The sequence below is a fragment of the Panthera uncia genome, chromosome C2 (assembly GCF_023721935.1).
Source record: "Panthera uncia isolate 11264 chromosome C2, Puncia_PCG_1.0, whole genome shotgun sequence".
NCBI classification, from domain to species: domain Eukaryota; kingdom Metazoa; phylum Chordata; class Mammalia; order Carnivora; family Felidae; genus Panthera; species Panthera uncia.
This window is the reverse complement of record NC_064810.1, coordinates 127,628,154-127,646,972: the sequence shown is the minus strand read 5'-3', so window position 1 is coordinate 127,646,972 and position 18,819 is coordinate 127,628,154. Positions and strand designations below refer to the sequence as shown.

General features: G+C 44.2%; 1 protein-coding gene and 2 non-coding genes across 3 annotated transcripts; 1 reads left to right on the top strand and 2 right to left on the bottom strand.

The window, feature by feature from the left end:
• The first annotated feature begins 691 nt into the window (after window positions 1–691).
• LOC125921645 (uncharacterized) lies at window positions 692–18,534 on the top strand. Its single transcript, XM_049629215.1, has 3 exons — window positions 692–813; window positions 15,007–15,276; window positions 17,888–18,534. Exons 1-3 carry the CDS (start codon window positions 692–694, stop codon window positions 18,108–18,110), a joined length of 615 nt encoding a protein of 204 aa, XP_049485172.1. The 3' UTR covers window positions 18,111–18,534.
• Window positions 13,999–14,070, bottom strand: TRNAC-GCA (transfer RNA cysteine (anticodon GCA)). Its single transcript has one exon. It is a non-coding gene; the product is annotated as a tRNA-Cys (tRNA).
• Window positions 16,845–16,916, bottom strand: TRNAC-GCA (transfer RNA cysteine (anticodon GCA)). The gene has a single exon. It is a non-coding gene; the product is annotated as a tRNA-Cys (tRNA).
• Window positions 18,535–18,819: the final 285 nt, after the last annotated feature.

The window sequence follows — 18,819 nt, the reverse complement described above, 5'->3', positions numbered from 1 at the left end:
TCCACCAGCTCCCACAGCTGCTGAAAATGTAGTTTCCCCGCATTTCCAGTGGAACGCTTGGTGGTAGAGATTCTCTAACACATACATGCATTGGAATCTCAGGGGCTCTTGTGAAAATGCAGATTCTGTTTCAGCAGGTCTAGCACAGAGCCCAGAGCCCGGGAGTCCACAGTTTTACCAAGCTCCTAGGGATTCCAATGCTGTTGGTCTACAGACTGAGTAGGAAGGCTTTCCTCAGGGCTCTGCTCTGGAGGAAGGCTGCCTGCCTTGTGCCCCAGGTGTTACCACTTTAGGAGTGACTCTGGGCAAGTCAACTTTGAGCATTAGTTTTTTTTTTTCACGTGTCAAAAGCACCTCCCTCAAAGGTAATTGTGAGAGGGGCACCTGGGTGACTCAGCTGGTTTAAGCATCTGACTCTTAATTTCAGCTCAGGCCATGATCTCATGGTTCGTGAGTTCAAGCCCCACATCGGGCTCTGCGCTGACAATGCAGAGCCTGCTTGAGATTCTCTCTCTCCCTCTCTCTCTCTGTCCCTCCTCTGCTCGCTCGCTCTCTCAAAAAAATAAATAAATAAATAAATTTTTAAAAAGAGTAAAGTGTGAGAATTAGAGGAGGAAGGCCTGTAAAGCATGTGGTACATGGTACATGGAGACCTTCCAATCCACATTCGTCTTCACTGCTGCTTGACAACATGGCTTCATGGAGCACCTGCGGCCATGGTCATCACAGTTCTCAGACATTGTTCCCATCCTTCCTGGATCATCTTCCCCCCTGCCTCTACATTCTTCACTGCCCCACACTATGCGACAGGAGGTGAGGTGAGGGGGTGGAAAAGACATCTGAAGATGGAAGAAGGAACCAGGAGTCCAGGAATGCAGCTCTAGAAGCCAGAAAGGATAAGAGACAGATTCTCCCCTATAACCTTCAGAGAGAGCGTGGCCTTCCAGCACATGCTTTGAGCCCAGTGAAGCTGACTTTGGACTCCTAATAATACAAATTATTATTGAACTGGCTCTTCACTGTAGTTTTCCTATTTTATCAGGGCCCCAACCAGGAATGTTCCCTTCCTTCTCATCCTACTAGAATGCAAATTCCCCAAGGACAACGATCCTGTGTAACTGTATCTCTACCAGCCACAATAGTGCCTGGCACATAGTAGATACTCAATACACAGTGGGTGAATGAATGGCCTATAGATGTGTCCTCACCAGTCCCTCTATCGAGGACCTGGAGTACAGCCCCTGAGGTTCAACATTGCTTTAGTTGACCCAAAACTCCATACTACCAATGCAACTGGATTCTAAGAAATGAATACAGTCAAACTGCTTCCAATTAGCCACAGACAAAACAGCACAGAGGAAAGGTGTGCTTTTGCTTTGGTGAAATTGTAAAACATTTCTGGACATAAGAGTCTCCATTGGAAGCTTTGTTTTCCTTCCCAGCTAATAAACTCCTGAACTGGGCCAGAAGCGGCAATTGGTTTACAAGCGGTTGCTCATAAAATTTCAACAGAGCAACTGGCTAGTTTGGATCCTATGAGGGCAGTAAAGTTAACTAGTACATACCAGAGACAGTTTTGTTTGATAGCACCAATATAATTGGTGCTTCAATTGATGAAGTTTTGGGGTGATGGTGGGGTTGTCTAGAGCCTACGACCAAGAAAGAATTCTTGAAGACATCGTTGGTGAAAAAGGGTGATGTTATTAAAGCACGGGGACAGGACCCGTGGGCAGGAAAAGCTGCACTGGGGTTGTGATGGGTAACTCATTATATACCCTCAGGTTGGGATAGAGGATAGGGCAGGGATAGAGTTAGGGGTCAGGGATAGAGTTAAGTCTCTAAGGTATTTTGGAAGCAAGGTTTCCAGCTGTTGCTTGAGGGGCTAGCTGTTGCTAGGGAAACGCCACTCGTTATTACCGTTTAATAAAACCTTAGTTATGAGACCCTTCAGAGATATATTGGGAGGTTATAAGCTTGAAGTATGATTGCAAGCATTTATTTTGGGGCAGTTGAGATAAAGGAAGTAGACTTACAAGATCCTCAAGGTTGGGATAATGTTAAGCTGAGGTTCTCTTTTGCTCCTAGCAAAGTGTCATCATCGAGGCAGATGAGCTCCTAGAGGGATGTCACTCTGCTGGTCTCAAGGACTTGTCAATGGGCTGTAGGCAGTAAGGGAATTTAATTTTTCATTTGCCTTAGTTTCCCACATGATCATGGCCAAGCACTTAAACCTTTTTCCTTTGTTCTTGGGTAGCCAGGAGTGTTGGAGGAATCACACATATTCCACCTGGGTGGGGGCGGGGGGAGGGGGGTGGGCTGCCAGCCTGTGTTTTGCCCTCAGCTTGCCCCAAGCTCCCTCATCAGTAATCAATAAGATAGCAATGAAAAGCAGCTCAACTGGTCAGCACCAGATTTGCAGGGGTTTTTCCCTTCTCTTCTTTATCTAAATTATGGAATTACCCTTTCCTTCTTTTCATAAAAACCCCTTGATTTCCCCACGGAAGTAGCACATGTTTCTGGTTACTCCAGGAACTGTGCTCCCCAAAGGGTAATTCTGAGACCCCGAATAAAGGCCTTTGTTCTTTTTCAGTTTTGTCTCCTCTTCTCCATTGACACTCTTAAAAGCAGCCAAGTCATCACCGGAAAGGGAGAAGGAATGACCGTTTGTTGATCACAGATGAGGAGACTAAATCTGAGAGGTTAAGTAACCTGCCCAAGGTTTTTTCTTCAGGGTTGAGTAACCAGAAAGTTTTTACTAACCCCAGTGGTTCTGAGGGTGTGCTCCCAGGACTACCAGTAACTCATCCCCTGGAACACACAGAAATGGCAAATTCTCTGTCCCCACCCTAGACCTACAGAACCAGAGATTCAGGGGGTGGGCTCTGCGTCTGTGTTTTTAACAAGCCCTCCAGGGGACCCCGTGCACACTGCAGTGTGACATCCTCAGTCCTCAGCCATGCTCTTCTCAGCATCTTCAAATCTACTCCTGGGAATATTTAAAATGTTAAATCAGAGGATCTAATGCTTGCCCTAAAAAAGTATAGACTTGCATGGTGCATAAAGTTAGCAATAAAGAGAGAAAAGATCAGTACTTGTCACAGAAAGGAAGTTTGAGAGAAAGCCAAAACATGATAACCCTCACCCCCACCCTACCTCCCACCCATCATGGTCCATGGACCCCACAGCACAAAGCAGACCAGATCCCTGAGGCCTGAATAGGCCACCAGAGTGAGGGAAATTCTTGAACTATAGGGATGCTCTGAGGAGGAAAATGAAGCAATATTATCTCATGAAGGAAGAGAGCCAGTATTTTGTATTTACTATTTTACATGAAGGGAAACAAAGGTGAAAAATGGAATCTTGGCAATATTAAACAGATCAGATACACAGTTAAGGACAGGAAAGGGAATATAAAATTTAAAAAGAAACATATCTAAGGGTGACATGAAGTTTAGGATTTTCTTTAAAATACTACTACAAAATAAGGGGCGCCTGGGCGGCTCAGTTGGTTAAGCATCTGACTTCGGCTCAGGGCATGATCTCACAGTTCGTGGGTTCAAGCTCCACATCAGCTTCTGTGCTGACAGTTCAGAGCCTGGAGCCTGCTTCAGATTCTGTGTGTGTCTCTCTCTCTGCCCCTCCCTTGCTCGTGCTCTGTCTCTGTCTCTCAAAAATAAATAAATGTTAAAAAATTTTTTTAAATACTACTGCAAAATAAAGGGGTGAAGCAGTGTAGATGAAACAAGACTGGCAACAAGTCAATGGCTCTTCAGAGTAATGGAAGTTCATTGTAATTCTCTCCACTTTTGCATGTATTTGAGAATTTCCCAGGACTCAGATAGAAAGAATATGTGAACATTTCAGCCCGCTAAAGGCATGTGCTGAAACAGGGAAGAGGCTAGAAGCTGCAGGAACTTATAGGCAACGACTCCATGGTTTTGATCTCAAGATACGAGCCGGAGTCAGTTTCACTCATAGGTTCCAGAATGCTAGCAAGAAAACCCATCGACCCTAGAAAAGAAAAATCCCCAGGGGCGCCTGGGTGGCTCAGTCGGTTGAGCGTCTGACTTCAGCTCAGGTCATGATCTCATAATCTATGGGTTGGAGCCCCGCGTCGGGCTCTGTGCTGACAGCTCAGAGCCTGGAGCCTGCTTCAGACTCTGGGTCTCCCTCTCTCTCTGCCCTCTCCTGCTCAGGCTGTCTCTGTCTCCTAAAAATAAGTAAACATCAAAAAAGAAAAGAAAAATCGCCATATTCATACTAAAAATTTACTTATTATTTATCTAAAATTCAAATTCAACTGAGCGTCCTGGATTTTTATTTGCTAAGTCTGGCAACTCTAACAGTATTGCATTATCTAACCAAAATGTGATCACCAAAGGTTGGTCCAAGTGTATTTTCTATCTCAATCCCTGTCACTGTCCTCTCTTTACTGCTCATCCTCTATTTCTCCCCTTCCTTTCCAATACATTTTCCCCCGTTTTTTCCTTCCTGGTGTCTTTATTGTATGGTTAATTTCCTCCATAGTACAACCACTTCACTCACAGAAATCCATGGAACATTTTCTCAAAATGATGCCAGTTGGGGATAAACCTAGATTCAAAACAAAGTCAAGTTAACAGCTCCCTTGTCTTGGCATTTTCTGAATTAACTGCATTTCTTTCCAGTACTAGAAACCCAAAATTCAAGAATTTAAGAAGATCCAGGAAGAAAAGCGAGAGAACAGAAAGGAGAGAGCCAGTATGGTCCTGAATCTCACCCCCCTACCACAGACAGGGATATTTTTAGTCTAGTCTGTTACACCTAAGAAGTGAATCTAGAAAATTGGTCATATTTAAAAAGAAAAGACAAGTTTTATTTTGCAGTAGAGAAGTTTTAAAAACCAAAACAAAACACAAAAGGGCAGGAGACTCAAGAGGAAAAGATAATGCATAGAACTCTTCTGCTGACATTTTGTAAAAACAAAGGATTTCACAAGAGTTCTAATTAGTCTTCAACCCCCATAGGTGGTGGATGGCATGACTTATTACCATATATTTACAAGGAGAGAAGCAGTCTCAGCAGGGTGGGGAGGACTAACTGGGATTCTGGAGTTAAGGTTAAGTATGTGAGAAACCCAGCTTTGGGTATGAAGAACACGCAGGCCTCACTGGACCTCCAATCACTGGAGGCTCCTGGTGTCAGGATGCATTCCTGAGGAATCTTTTGTTTGCAGGTGACAGAAAACAAGACTGGCAGTGAATTTTCTGAATCTCATGACTGAAAACCCCAGGAGTTGTCTAGCAAGTCAGGCATCCCTTGCTCCAGGAGCTAAAACTACCTTACCAGGTCCTGGCCTTTTTCTCTCCATTTCTCAGCTTCCACTTCCTCTGTACTAGCAGCTCTGTCCTCAGGGTTTATTACTCCTTATGGTTTTTAGTTGGCAAAAAAGCTCCATCTTTTGCATACTTTCAGGTTCAAGGCCTGCAAGAAGTAAACAGAAAAAAAAGGAGCCCTTTCCTAAAAGAATCAGAAACAGTCCCTTCGAGAAGCACTCACTGTGCTTGGGTTGTGACTCCATTTCCTAACCAATCACTATAGAGCAAGAAATGCAACTGAAGGATTGGCTTAGGACCCTGGCCGAGAATGGGCCACCAAATAGCACATAGCCAGAAACAGGGTAAATTCCTCAAGTGGCTGCATCCTGCCTTGCAATCAAATCCCTGGATTCAACCGATCTTTCTCAGGGGTCAACCTACCTCCTGTGAATGAGAAGAAGCCTTTTAGGGATCCCTTCAGAAGAGTCTGTGCCCATGGATATCAGCTCCTGCCCCTCAGAACAAGACTCAGAAGTGAGGTCGGGGCGCCTGGGTGGCTCAGTTGGTTAAGTGGCCGACTTCGGCTCAGGTCATGATCTCGCGGTCTGTGAGTTCAAGCTCAAGAGTCGGGCTCTGTGCTGACAGCTCAGAGCCTGGAGCCTGTTTCAGATTCTGTGTCTCCCTCTCTCTCTGACCCTCCCCCGTTCATGCTCTGTCTCTCTCTGTCTCAAAAATAAATAAACGTTAAAAAAAAAATTTTTTTTAAAGAAGTGAGGCAGCATGAGAACGAGAAGGGAAAAGCCAGTGACATCAAGGATGGATAGATCCAAAGCATGCCATGCGTATTCTTCAAACCCAGGCTGCCATATACTACAAGGAGCTCTGAGCAAGAGCTAGATGGAAAACAAAATGGCATGAGGTAAAATCCAGAGGCTACATAAGAGATCCTGGTTATGTTGCTGATACTGAGAGGCCAAACTGAGCTATGGGATGAGCTTTTCAATTCCCCGAGAAGAGAACCTGTAGGTTACCTGAGGGTCACCTGTGGCTGCCATGGAAATATGGGTAAGACCCACAGTCTTTCTTTATCATCTCCTCAGTTCCCTTTCTATAATTTGATTCTGACTGGCCATACCCAAGTGTGAATCCAATGAATAGATGTAATAACTATGTATTGTTTTGAGTCCATCCAAGATCTAGTTCCCTCTTTTTTTCTGGTAAAAGCATCCATTTTTTTTTTAAATAGATAACCATCCACTCTCAACCTTCGTGTGGTTTGGATGGGGAAGAACCAACTCCCCAACTCTAGAAACAGTCAAATTATGATAGGAAAAGGGATAGGGAAAGGTAAGATAAAATAGGCAGCGAGGGAAAAATGAGGACCTGAGGTCCCTGGGTGGGGAAAAACGCATATTTTAAAACAATGCTGGGAGTATCTGACCAGAAACTAACCCCCTCAAGCATAAAGTTCCTCTTAAGAATGTGACAGACACTATCTACTCTCCCTCAGGTTCCTCTCAGGAATTTGGCAATCAAAATACCTAACTAAAATAAGTAAACCATAAAACTTGTGTTATGTGAGGGACAGTATGACCATGGTCTGACTCCTCACACAAGGGAATCGAGCCAATCAGAAGTCAACAACCCAGGACCTAGAGTTGTCCAGCCAATAAGGGTAGGACCTATGAAGGATCAAGGAGGAAGGGAAGGGTGGGGGCATGACCAGACCTTATAAAACAAAGTCCCTTACCTATTGTCCCCAGCATTCACTTTCAAAAGCCCCCTCTCTGTGAAGAGAGCTTTCATACTGTTCTTTCTTTCTGATCTTATATACTCTAATAAACTTTTGCTCGCTGCTCATTTTATTATGTCCACCTCTTTATTCTTTGAAGCAGTGAGACAACAAATCCTGGGTATTGAGGTAAAGAATCCTGCAACAAAATCAGAGAATTCCGTGGCCATTGCCACATGAATGGTGAAGAAACAGGCCATTGAGACTTAATCACAGGACTGGAAACACTAGAAAACTTCCTTTCATCCTGGGGTGGCTAAGCCAGAAGGAAGTACATCTGGTCAACTGGACACCACTTGGAGAATCATTCTGAGAATAATGTGAACACAGAAAAAGGCAGATCCAAGAAAAAGAGAGAAACAGACTTCTGGTAACATGATCCAGGAACGTGGATCCAGCCATGTCTGAAGCCAAATATGAAAGCTAGATATTTTCCATTTAAATTCTTGTTTTGCTAAAACCAGTCTGAGTTGGTTTCTGTTGTGTACAACAAAAAGACATCCAACCAGGACCACTGCTAGCTCACAAGCACGGATGTGAAAATTAGCCCTGAGGGCTTCATGCTGAGCAAATCAATGGCACGTCTGTCTGTGCACATTGGAAACAAGCTCCCTTTCCTCTAGGCACACAGAGTCCAAATTAACTCAGCTAGTGGAGTGTGAGCCAGATTTCAGCCGCAAATCACCCTCTCAGATGAGCAGTTTTGCATTCTCTTCTAACTGCATATATTTATACGGCAGCTCTGTGCCTGGTTAACATACAAAAAGTTGGAACTTAGCTCAAGTTAATAACTCACCAAGTTAGACACAGGCAATTAGGACATAACCAATACATCAGTTAGCAATCACAAGGTAAGTGTTCAATAAATGACTGAAACTTGTCATTATAAAGAGATAAGACCCCTTGGATAGTGACAGCAACCTGGATTGAGTATCAGAAATACATAGAAAGGGCTCTCTGTCTAGTGGCTAGTTAGGACACCTGGCCAAAGACAAAGGTGAGCATCTAGACTCTGCCAGAACGGGCCAACAGAGCAGATCATCTTAAGAATTGAGTGGTATGTGAAGGGGTGCCTGGGTGGCTCAGTTGGTTAAGCAACCAACATCTGCTCAGCTCATGATCTCACAGCTTGTGAGTTCGAGCCCCACCTTGGGCTGTGTGCTGACAGCTCAGAGCCTGGAGCCTGCTTCAGTTTCTGTGTCTCCCTCTCTCTCTCTCTGTTCCTCTCCCGCTCGCACTCTCTCTCTCTCTCAAAAATAAATAAACGTTAAAAAAATTAAAAAAAAAAAAGAATTGAGTGGTATGTGGAAGGGAGCTTTCCCCAAAGATGGACTCTGTGGTTATAAAATATGCCCCCAAATTTTTGAGACTCCTCCCATCAGAAAGTAAAGCCGGTTCCCCTCCCCTTGAATGTGAACTACTCATAGTGATTTGTTTCTAACAAATAAAATGTGACAGAAATGATGGTTTATGATTTCAGGGACTAGATCTTAAAAAGCATGCCTTACTCTCTCTTGGAGCCTGGGGCAGCACTGAAACTGAACATCGGGCTAGTAAGGGCTGATCCTCCTGCAGGGGCAAAACCTGGTGGAAATATCAGCTTCCTGATCAAGCTCCAGACAGAATGAGGTCCCAGGGGCTAAACTGCACCAGGATAAGTTGTCTGGAGCTGCCAGACACAGGGATAAAGGGAGGGGTAGAAATCACACCCAATGGCAGATCTAAGGTCCTAGTATAATGCAAAAGATGAGAGATTAAACTCAGAGCTGAAAAGGAGTGTATAATTGAGACAGCACACACAGTAACATCTCAGGGTGAAAGCTGGAAGAGGAGGAAGCTGAATCAAGCAGAACCCCCTGAGCTGGCCATGGGAGGAGGTGCTGGGCAAGCCAGGTTAAAGCCTTAAATGAGACTAGTGGTTTTAAACCTTAATGTGCAAGAGTAGCTTTCTAAAACATAAATTACCAGGCCCCACTCCCAGAGATTCTGACTCTAATGTCAAAGGAGGGACCTGATAATCTGCATTTCTAACTAGTTCCCAAGGTGCTGCTGCTCTCCTTGGAGAATGGCTACACTAGGCAGAAGGGCTGGAATTATGCACAGCTTCGGGTCCAAGTCTGAGCTGCAGCAGGAAGAACGTGGGGAGGAGATATCTTCGAGCAGAGAGACATTCATGTTCCCTGAATCTAATTAGGTATCTGTATGTCCCAACCCTATGTCCCCTTGATATTCCTTTTTTTTTCATTTTTTTAATGTTTATTTTATTTTTGAGAGAAAGAGACAGGATGTGAGCAGGGGAGGGGTAGAGAGACAGGGAGACACAGAATCTGAAGCAGACTCTAGGCTCCAAGCTGTCAGCACAGAGCCTGATGCAGGGCTTGAACCCACGAACCGGGAGACCATAACCGGAGGTGAAGTCTGACGTTCAGCAGACCAAGCCACCCCGGCGCCCCTCCTTGAAATTTCTTAAGTCCCACCCTCTGCTCTGTGCTGCTCCTTTCACCACTGAAAATGAACCCACTGTGAAGTAATTGCTATCATTTATTGAGCAGTCACTATGGATTCATTAACATTATACCACTCTGACATCAAACTTAGCAAGAGGAATACTATTATTAACTCCAATGTACAAAATGAAAAGAACCCAGAACTTACAGAGGTTGGTTAACTGGCCCCAAATCATTCAAGGGACTGGAATAAAACTTTAGAAGTCATCCCAACTGTCTAACAGTGAGAGAGGTATACCCCTTTGGAAGCAGGAAGCCCAAATTTCCACAAAGTGAAACAAAACCCATCAGGCAGCAAAGTACCACGGAATGAGCTTTTGCTGTCATTATTTTTCAAAGAGAAATGAGACAGAGATGGTACCTTGCTTAATGAAAGCTTGGATGCAATTCATTTCCTTTCAAAGTAGAACATAATCGAGATGTTTTTGATATTTTCCTAAGAACTCCTGCTATAGGGCAACCTTCAAAAACCACCAAATAGAAGTCAGGGGAAATCTGTGTTGACTATTTCCTTCTTATCATGTGCACAAATGACTGATCTGTATCTCATTTATTTACGACTCTCACCCCAGGAGACAAAGCCTGTCCAACTGTGTTTGGCACTGGGTTAATTACAGTTGGATAGGAAAGTTGGAAACTGAAATGCCCAACATATCATTTATATAATCCATACAATAAATACCAAGCAGCATTTACACTCTTATATTTTAGATAAGTTTTGGAATATTGAACATCACATACGGAATATATTATTAAATGAAAAAGATCAGTTTATAAGAGTTTTTTTTTTAATTATGTCTTAGGCTGATGTCCCGATTTGGGCTCTCATGGCAGCAAAATTCAGGAATTCTAATTCAAATAGCATATTTGGGAGGTGACTACAGGATACACTGGTAGAGGAGAGGGGAAGTGAGACAGGACAAGGGAAGCAGCCAACAAAGGTTGTTTTGTCATACAAGTTAACGCTGTGGGCAGCCCAGCTTAGTGCCATTGAGAACTCTGGAGCCGAGGTGGTTGGCATCATGGCTGAGCTATCCCACGGGAGGGGTAAGGAATCTGGGTTATTTAAACAGCAACCTCTGCCAGCTGTTATTGGAAGGTGCTCCCAGGGGCCATTCATTCTCTGGCACTTCCAGCTTGCCTCAAACAGATGTAGAATGGGCTCTGGCTGCCAAGAAAGAAAGAAAGAACGAACGAACTCAGGGGAAGAGATGCAGATGTTGGCAGCTGGAATCACGCAGAGATGGTATCTTGTTTAATGAAAGCCTGGATGCAATTCATTTCTATCGCCTTGTGGTAAAGGGTGAAGGGAAAACTGGCAGACCATCCTGACTGCCTGCATTATCTCGATACCCCAGAACCTAGAGCTAGAGGCAAAAGCTTACCTGCTATTAGTTTTTCACAAAGCGCGACCCCCAGGGAGGAGGGAGGTAAAAGGGGGAGCGAGGCAGAGAAAGGTTAGGTCAGTGCAAAGGTGCGTTTCCAAGCTGGTCATCATTTGTTAACAAGTGCAATTGATTGTTTGATCCCATAAAGCTGTCTTCCAGAGGGCATATGAGCTACAGCATCCCAGGACACTCTGTCCCAAGGAAGGGAGAAGAAGACTTAGCCCTCAACTTCTGTATCTTGTTGGCGAAAGGTTTTCCTCATGCTGCATTAGCTCCTCAACATTTCCAGGTTCTGTAGGTGGGGGCACCAATGGGGTCTCATGGCCTCTCATAACTCAAAAGCAAGAGGGAAGCCAAGAGTGGGAAGCCAAGAGTAGGAAGCCAGAGGCAGCCATCATTGATAAAGTCAATGCACACTTGCCACTGCAATGGCAGCCAGGGTAGAGAAGCTGGCCAAGGGCCTCAGGAACAGTGAAGGACAAGAGGATCTGAGATGTTGCCTAAGACATGCCTGATATGTTTGGTTATGTTTATGTGTACATACATAAAACATACACACACATGTCCCATCACATTTAACAGACAACAGTTAACAAAAGATAGTGGTAGAGATGCAACCCAATTTTATTCCCTCCTATAAACTTTGATATATGTTTAAAGTTTTATACAGTAAATATATTTTGATTTTATAATGGGTAAAGGTCATGTGGCCAATTTTAGAAAGGGAGGTAGAGTAGTAGACATTTATTTTCCAAAATAAAATAAATCAGCAAAAAAAACAAACAAACAAAAAAGATAGTATTCTATGTTTTACTTGATGGGCATACACAAAGTTGTCTTCTTCAACAAAAGTTTGAATCTTTTAAGGGATTATTTAGAAGGCAGCAATAAGTTAGTTTTTTTTTTTTTTAATACTTTTATTTATTTTTGAGACAGAGACAGAGCATGAGCAGGGGAGGGGAAGAGAGAGAGGGAGACACAGAATCGGAAGCAGGCTCCAGGCTCTGAGCTGTCAGCAGAGAGTCCGACGCAGGGCTCAAACTCATGGACTGTGAGATCATGACCTGAGCCAAAGTCAGACGCTTAACCTACTGAGCCACCCAAGTTGCCCCAAGTTGTTTTTTTCTTAAATATGAGAGGTATAATTCTTGCCTTATAATTGAATCAGTTTCCAAATAACTTAACAATAAACCTTGTTTATCTTGTATCAGTCATTTATTCATTCACTCAATTAGCCAAAAGTTGTTATTCATCAAATACCTTGTGAGCCCTTACCATGGGCAAGGTACTTACCAGTCGCTGGTGATAACAAGAAGAATCAAAAAGAATTGAGTAGGTAAGATCAGTTATGGCAGTGAAAGTTAGTACTCACTAACTATCCAAATGCTTTCTTCTCTTTCCTGGCCTCCACTGCAATGACACTGGGGACATAAGACTAGGTCTGTCCGATGAACTGTGAGCTGAAGTGAGGCATGTCACTCCAGGGCTAAGGCAGCTGGGAACTTATGTGACTCCTCTAACTCTCTCTACCCCTGCAGCAATGACTCTGGAGGCCCCATTGTGCTAGATGGACATAGTTGCCAGAGGGTGAAGGACCACCACACCCACTTCAGATCTTGCATCAATAAGATACAAATCTTTGTTGTATTAAGCTCTTGAGATTTCAGGGTTGACACCACACTATTGCCAAAGTTAGTCTGACTAATACACAGACCTATAAACAATTACAATATGCCATGTAATAATATTAAAAAGAGGTAAATTCGATGTGCTATTGAAACAAGCAAAAAAGGTAAATTAACAAAGCTAGAGTTGCCATTTATACTTCCAGTACTAAGTCACAGTACCCCCATGAAGGAATAGGTTTCCCCATGGCCCGGACTGAGTGCAGACTTTTTTTCTTGTTCTGACATCCACAAAACAACAGACAATCTTATGGGTTATTGTTTAAACCTAGTAAACATACCAGAGAAGCACATCCAAATACATGAACACCAAAATCCAAAGAGACCCACCATGTGATATGCTTCCTTCTGTGTGGTATCTCACTTCAGAAGGTATATCCTCACAAGCTTCAGACCTTGTACTCTTAGCATCTTACAATGTAGCAGACTCCTAAATGTTTGCAGTGCTTTTCTTCCACCCCTAGTAAGACAGGAAGATAAGGGCCTATGACCATGACCTTTGTGATATTTTTCTCCCAAATCTAGAACTTTGGCCTAATCATGAGAAAACATGACACAAACCCAAAGTGAGGGGCATTCTACAAAATATCTGACCGGGACTTTTCAAAAGTGTTAAGATGACAAAACAAACAAACAACAACTCAAGGAAAAACTGAGTAACTGTCAGAAAAGGAAACTAAGGGGGCATTATGACTCCAGGCAGCATGGCATCCTGGACTGAATCCTGCCACAGGAAAAAAGACAGTAACAGAAAAATTGGTGACATCTGAATGATGTCTATGGTTTGGCTAATAGTGTTGCACCAATGTTTATTTCACAGTTTTGATAAATGTGGCATGGTTATGCAAGATGTTAACACTAGGGGAAGCTGAGTGAAGGGTATATGGGACATCTCTGTAGTATCTTCACAACTCTTCTGTAAATCCTAACTATTAAAAGGTTGAAAGTTTGAAGAAAGGAGGTTAGAAAGGGTCTGGCGAATAAGATCGAATACACAGAAAGGAAAAAACAAAGGTCCACGTGAGAAGATGCAGGTATGCGTATGTGTATGTATGTCTGTCTGTTGGTGGGTCTGTGTGATGGTGTGTGGGTCAGGATGTGTGCATGTCGGGGGACATCTGGTGTGTGGGGTGTGTGTATATGCCTCTGGACGTATGGCTGTGTTTATGTGAATTTATATGCACACAGCTTTACTGCGAGGGAATTAACAAGCCAAGATACTTATGTGAGAGTGAGCACATCCTTAAATTTGGAGCCCTAGGCACCTTGCTTTCCTCACTCTACAGCCAGTATTTCAATGAAGCTGCCAAGAAGAGCAAAAGAACACCGAGGGGGCACCTGGATTTGAACCAGGGACCTCTTGATCTGCAGTCAAATGCTCTACCACTGAGCTATACCCCCTGACAGTAACAAGCTTCACATAAATACTTATTTCACTTTTATGAGTTACATCATACTTCATAAATACCTTTTATGGCTCAGATTCTTCCTGGACTTAAATTCATCTTCAATTCCCTTCCAGCCACACCAGCGCCTACTTTTCCCAGAGCATATATACTCATTCTCTTCCCAGCACCTCAAGCTGAGTATAATTCTCCATATAATTCTCCAGTTTTTAAAACACACTATCAACTGCCTAAAAATCTCTGGGTACATCGTGAATGTTTCTCCCCCCACCCCCACATCAACGAATGTTTTAAGTTTTATGGGTCACCAACAAGTATTGGACCGGGGGGGGGGGAGTCTTAACTGGGTATCCACAAACTTCAAAGGTTCAGATGTAACTCCGATATTGTAGGCAAATGTTGTGTATGTACGTGCATCGTATATTGTGTACGTTTTCATGAAATTTTCAAAGGGGACCTCATCCAGGATGAACTGTCTTATTTTACAGTCAAACAACAACAACTAGGTATTCCAAAGTCCAAAATTCACCTTTGAGCACCTCTGATTCCTCTTCTCTTTGGTTCCAGTCTGAGGATTTTTAATCTTGTGTACCTCTGAGACTGAGCAGAAAGGTCAAGGAAAACTCTGTCATTGCAACCAATCCTCCCTGAGGAGCCCTGTCGCCTCCTTGAAGCTGCCGAGCGAAGGCAGCCAGAGGTTCCGCTCACAGGCTCTCACGGGTCCCAGATACCCATTCCCAGTCACTCCACTCTGAGGCTTTCCAGGAACCTCAGAGTTCACACCCAGGGTGCCCCAAACAAACCTGTCACCTTCCTGCCCAAGCCTGCATCTCCTCCTATTCTGCTTTGTTGTAATAACAACAGTGCATAATTACTGGACGCTTTCTACGTGCCACACACGGGACTAAAGCTTCCACCTGTAACTTCCCAGAGAATCATTACGAAAACGCCATAAAAAAGACGTTATCATTAGCATATTGATTTTGCAGGTAGGGAAACTGAAGCACAGAGTAGTCACACAGCCAGGAGGTGCTGCGGCCAGGATTCCAGTGTACCTTTGGGGCGCAGCGCCCGGCCTGCCTCCTGAACCATCCGATCAGTCTTCCCCCATCTTGGTTGGTGACACCACTGTGCACTCAGTCATTTGGTCGAAACGCTTACAACGGTGGCGCTTCTCTCACCGGCTCTTCTCCAATTCCAGGTAATCGCTGGGTATTGCTGATCGCGGCTCTGACTTTACTTAGGTTCATCCCAACTCCCACACCAGCAGTGCCACCACCTCCTAAATGGCCTCCCGGCCTCCACCCCTTACAGCCATCCCCCTGCTGCTCCCCAAGCGGCCTGTTTTACAATGGAGTCTAGGGGCACCTGGGTGGCTCAATCGGTTGAGCTTCAGCTCAGGTCATGATCTCATGGTTCATGGGTTCGAGCCCCACATCGGGTTCTGTGCTGACGGTGGGGAGCCTGCTTGAGATTCTCTGTCCCCCTCTCTCTCACTCTGCCCCTCCCCCCACTCATGCTTGCTCTCTCAAAAATAAACATTTCTAAAATTTTTTAATTAAAAATTTAAAAATTCAATGGAGTCTCTCCAGGTCACGCCCCCTTTAAATGCCTTCCTGAAAGGCTCCAAGTTTGGATCCCCAACTGCCTCTTCAACTTCATCTTCTGACATGCCCATGTCACCTCTTGTGCTCCTGCTGCCTCTACCTGCATCCATCTGGCCCCAGTCTCTGCCCAGGCAGCCTTGTCTACCTGGACCTCGGCCACCACCCCGCACACCCCTACCTCCACTCCACCCTCTGTCCTGTGAGATATTATTTATCTTTGAAACTGTGATTTGCCATCTGCAACTCCAAAAGCCTCCTTTAACCTTCCCTCCTCCACACAGGAGTCACTGTCTCCTATGCACTGAGGCTGGCACAATGACATGCAGCTCAAATTGGTCCGATTTTGTACTTTGCAGGCCTGCTCCCTGGATGAGAGCACACTGAGGCCAGGGGCTGTGTCTCAGTCACCTCTGGGTTCACACTCTGCACGGCTCTGGCCCACAGAAGGCACTCTATATGTTGTTCAGGCTCCTTTAAAGACACAGCATTGCCTGGGCTGTGGGCAGGGTTCTGGTCCACTCTGGATCCTGAATGAAGGCACCCAAGGTGGGAGAGCTGAGCTGCAGAAAATGAATTAGGGGCGGAAAGGAAATAGAAACTCCTCAGGCTTTAGAGCAGGAAAAGAGTGCAGCTCCCTCACCTTCAGGCCAGTTCATGCTCAGCCCTAGTGGTGTTTGGTGAAGACTATTCCCTGACTTTCCCCAGGTCACTGCACAGGGTGGGCACAGTCGCTAAGCTGCTGGGTTGACCCTGCAGCCAAAAGGTTCTAAACCTGGATGGACAGTCCTAGCACCTTGGGAGCATTACTAAGTGGAATTTTGTCACACAACTTTTAACACTAGAACAGTAAGAGTAGTTTGATAGAGTCATTGAGGCTGTGTGCTCTGAGTTCAAACCTTAGGCCTTCTCTTTGTAGACTTTTTTGACCGTTAGCCAATTCCTGAGCATCTCCAAGTCTGTCTCCTCATGTCAAATGAGGATACTGATGGCATGTATCTCATAAAATTTTGGAGAGAAATGAAGGAGATAATTAATGTAAATAATTTAGACTGATGCCTGGCCTATACACAAAGGACATTGGTTATTTATTCAACCATGAGCTATGGAAAATAATAAAGCTAAGGTCGATCCAGATTCTTCTGAAGCAAAAACTAGACTGTACAGGGGGCACCTGGATTTGAACCAGGGACCTCTTGATCTGCAGTCAAATGCTCTACCCCTGAGCTATACCCCCAGTGAAATGAGCTTGTTTTTATAGTCTATCTCTCTCTCAACTTACTGGTTCTGAAACCTCCAGTGACTCAGGGGAGCTATAATTAGAATGCTGCCTGGAAGCAGTCTGGGCATTATAAGTCTTAGAAGTTTATTATGAAAAAAGACAGGATTCCTGAGAACTAAGCTCCCTGAGCCTCTTCTTAGGCTTCCCAATACGCACAGCCTCTCTGTCCATTCTATGAGACTCACATAAACAGAATCTCAGTTCCAGGTAAAAATCATCAGGTTTTCCACAAATGGCAACATCAGTGTAGTGTCGATGACTGGATTCCTGTCACACTCCCTTTATAGCCAGAGCTCCTAGCAACTGTGATTCTCATTCCTCTTAATGACTTCACAGAACTGAGCTCAGAACTGATACTCAATAGATATTTGTTTCATTAAATTGATTCTGGGGAAAATATGTGTAAATAATTATTTGTGTGAGATAGCTTTTCCAAGCCATAACTGTAAGATGGTTTTAATCCCACAAAAACAGATGGCCCCTGAGTTACGTTCTTATGTAACATAACTTGCCTAAAACTTGGAAAACTGTCAACCCCAAAAGGTCATTTGATGAAGAAAAACAAGGTTCCAAGCAAGAGCCTTTTAATCAATGAAGTAAATTATGTATTCTGGTCCTACCTACCACCAAAATTCCTTTTCAACTTGCAAACACAACCACAATTAGAGCCACCTATATTTCATGGCTTTATATAAAGTTACCTCTCACCCTAATAAACGGTTCAGGTGCTTCTTTTGAAAATCTTGAATGCTTAAACCTATTGAGAAGTCTCTCTTCCACTGATTTCCCAGACTACATACATTTTTCAGGTCTTTTCAAAAGATCCTAAGTTTGGGTGGGTTGGTCATTGTGTGTCAGGGTTGTGGCTGGTTGGGAGCCCAGGAGAGGGAGAGACTCCATTTCATTCTTTTTCTCCTCTGCGGCAGGCTGGAATTGAGAACTAAGAAAAGAATCACAATGCATGCTCTGCTCATTGTTCTTTCCCCATCCGGAACATCAGTGGGAGTTGAGATTTTAGCATCAACAGAAGTAGTGTGTGCTCCATATCTAAGAACCAGCATTGGAAGGGATTTGGAGATCATTTATTACAACCACTTCTTTTGCAGACTAAGAAACACAGATGGAGGGAAGCCAAAGACCCTTGTTTAAAGTCACAGACATACCAAAGCAGGATCAGAACCAAGGGTCCTCCCTACTACCAGCTCCTTGGAGACTCCTCACTGCCAGGAATGATATAGGTGCTCAATGAACGTTTGTGGAATAAATGTCAAACTTATTCTCAATGTTTGTGGGATAAATATCAGACTTATTGTCAACTGGAAACTGAAAAAGTACAAAGGTGTTTAGTTGGAGACTCATAATTGTTTCAGGGAGTGCAGATTTGGAATGGAGTAGTCAGAAGAGCATCCTAGGGTGCCTGGGTGACTCAGTCATTTGAGTGTCTGACTTTAACTCAGGTCATGATCTCATGGTCTGTGAGATAGAGCCCCGTGTTGGGCTCTGTGCTGACATCTCAGAGCCTGGGGCCTGCTTTGGATTCTGTGTCTCCCTCTCTCTCTGCCCCTCCCCCACTCGTGCTCTGTCTCTCTGTCTCAAAAATAAAATTTAAAAAACATTAAAAAAAAGATTTTTAGAAAAGTGTCCTGCTCATGTGGGGAAAGTAAGGTATTCTCGTGAGAAAGAAGGATGGGGTAAGTATATCATTTAGAGAGGAGGAGAGGAGGGGAGGGGAGGAGAAGGGAGGGGAGGGGAAGGGGAGGGGAGGGGAGGGGAGGGGAGGGGAGGGGAGGGAAGGGAAGGGAAGGGAAGGGAAGAGAAGAGAAGAGAAGAGAAGAGAAGAGAAGAGAAGAGAAGAGAA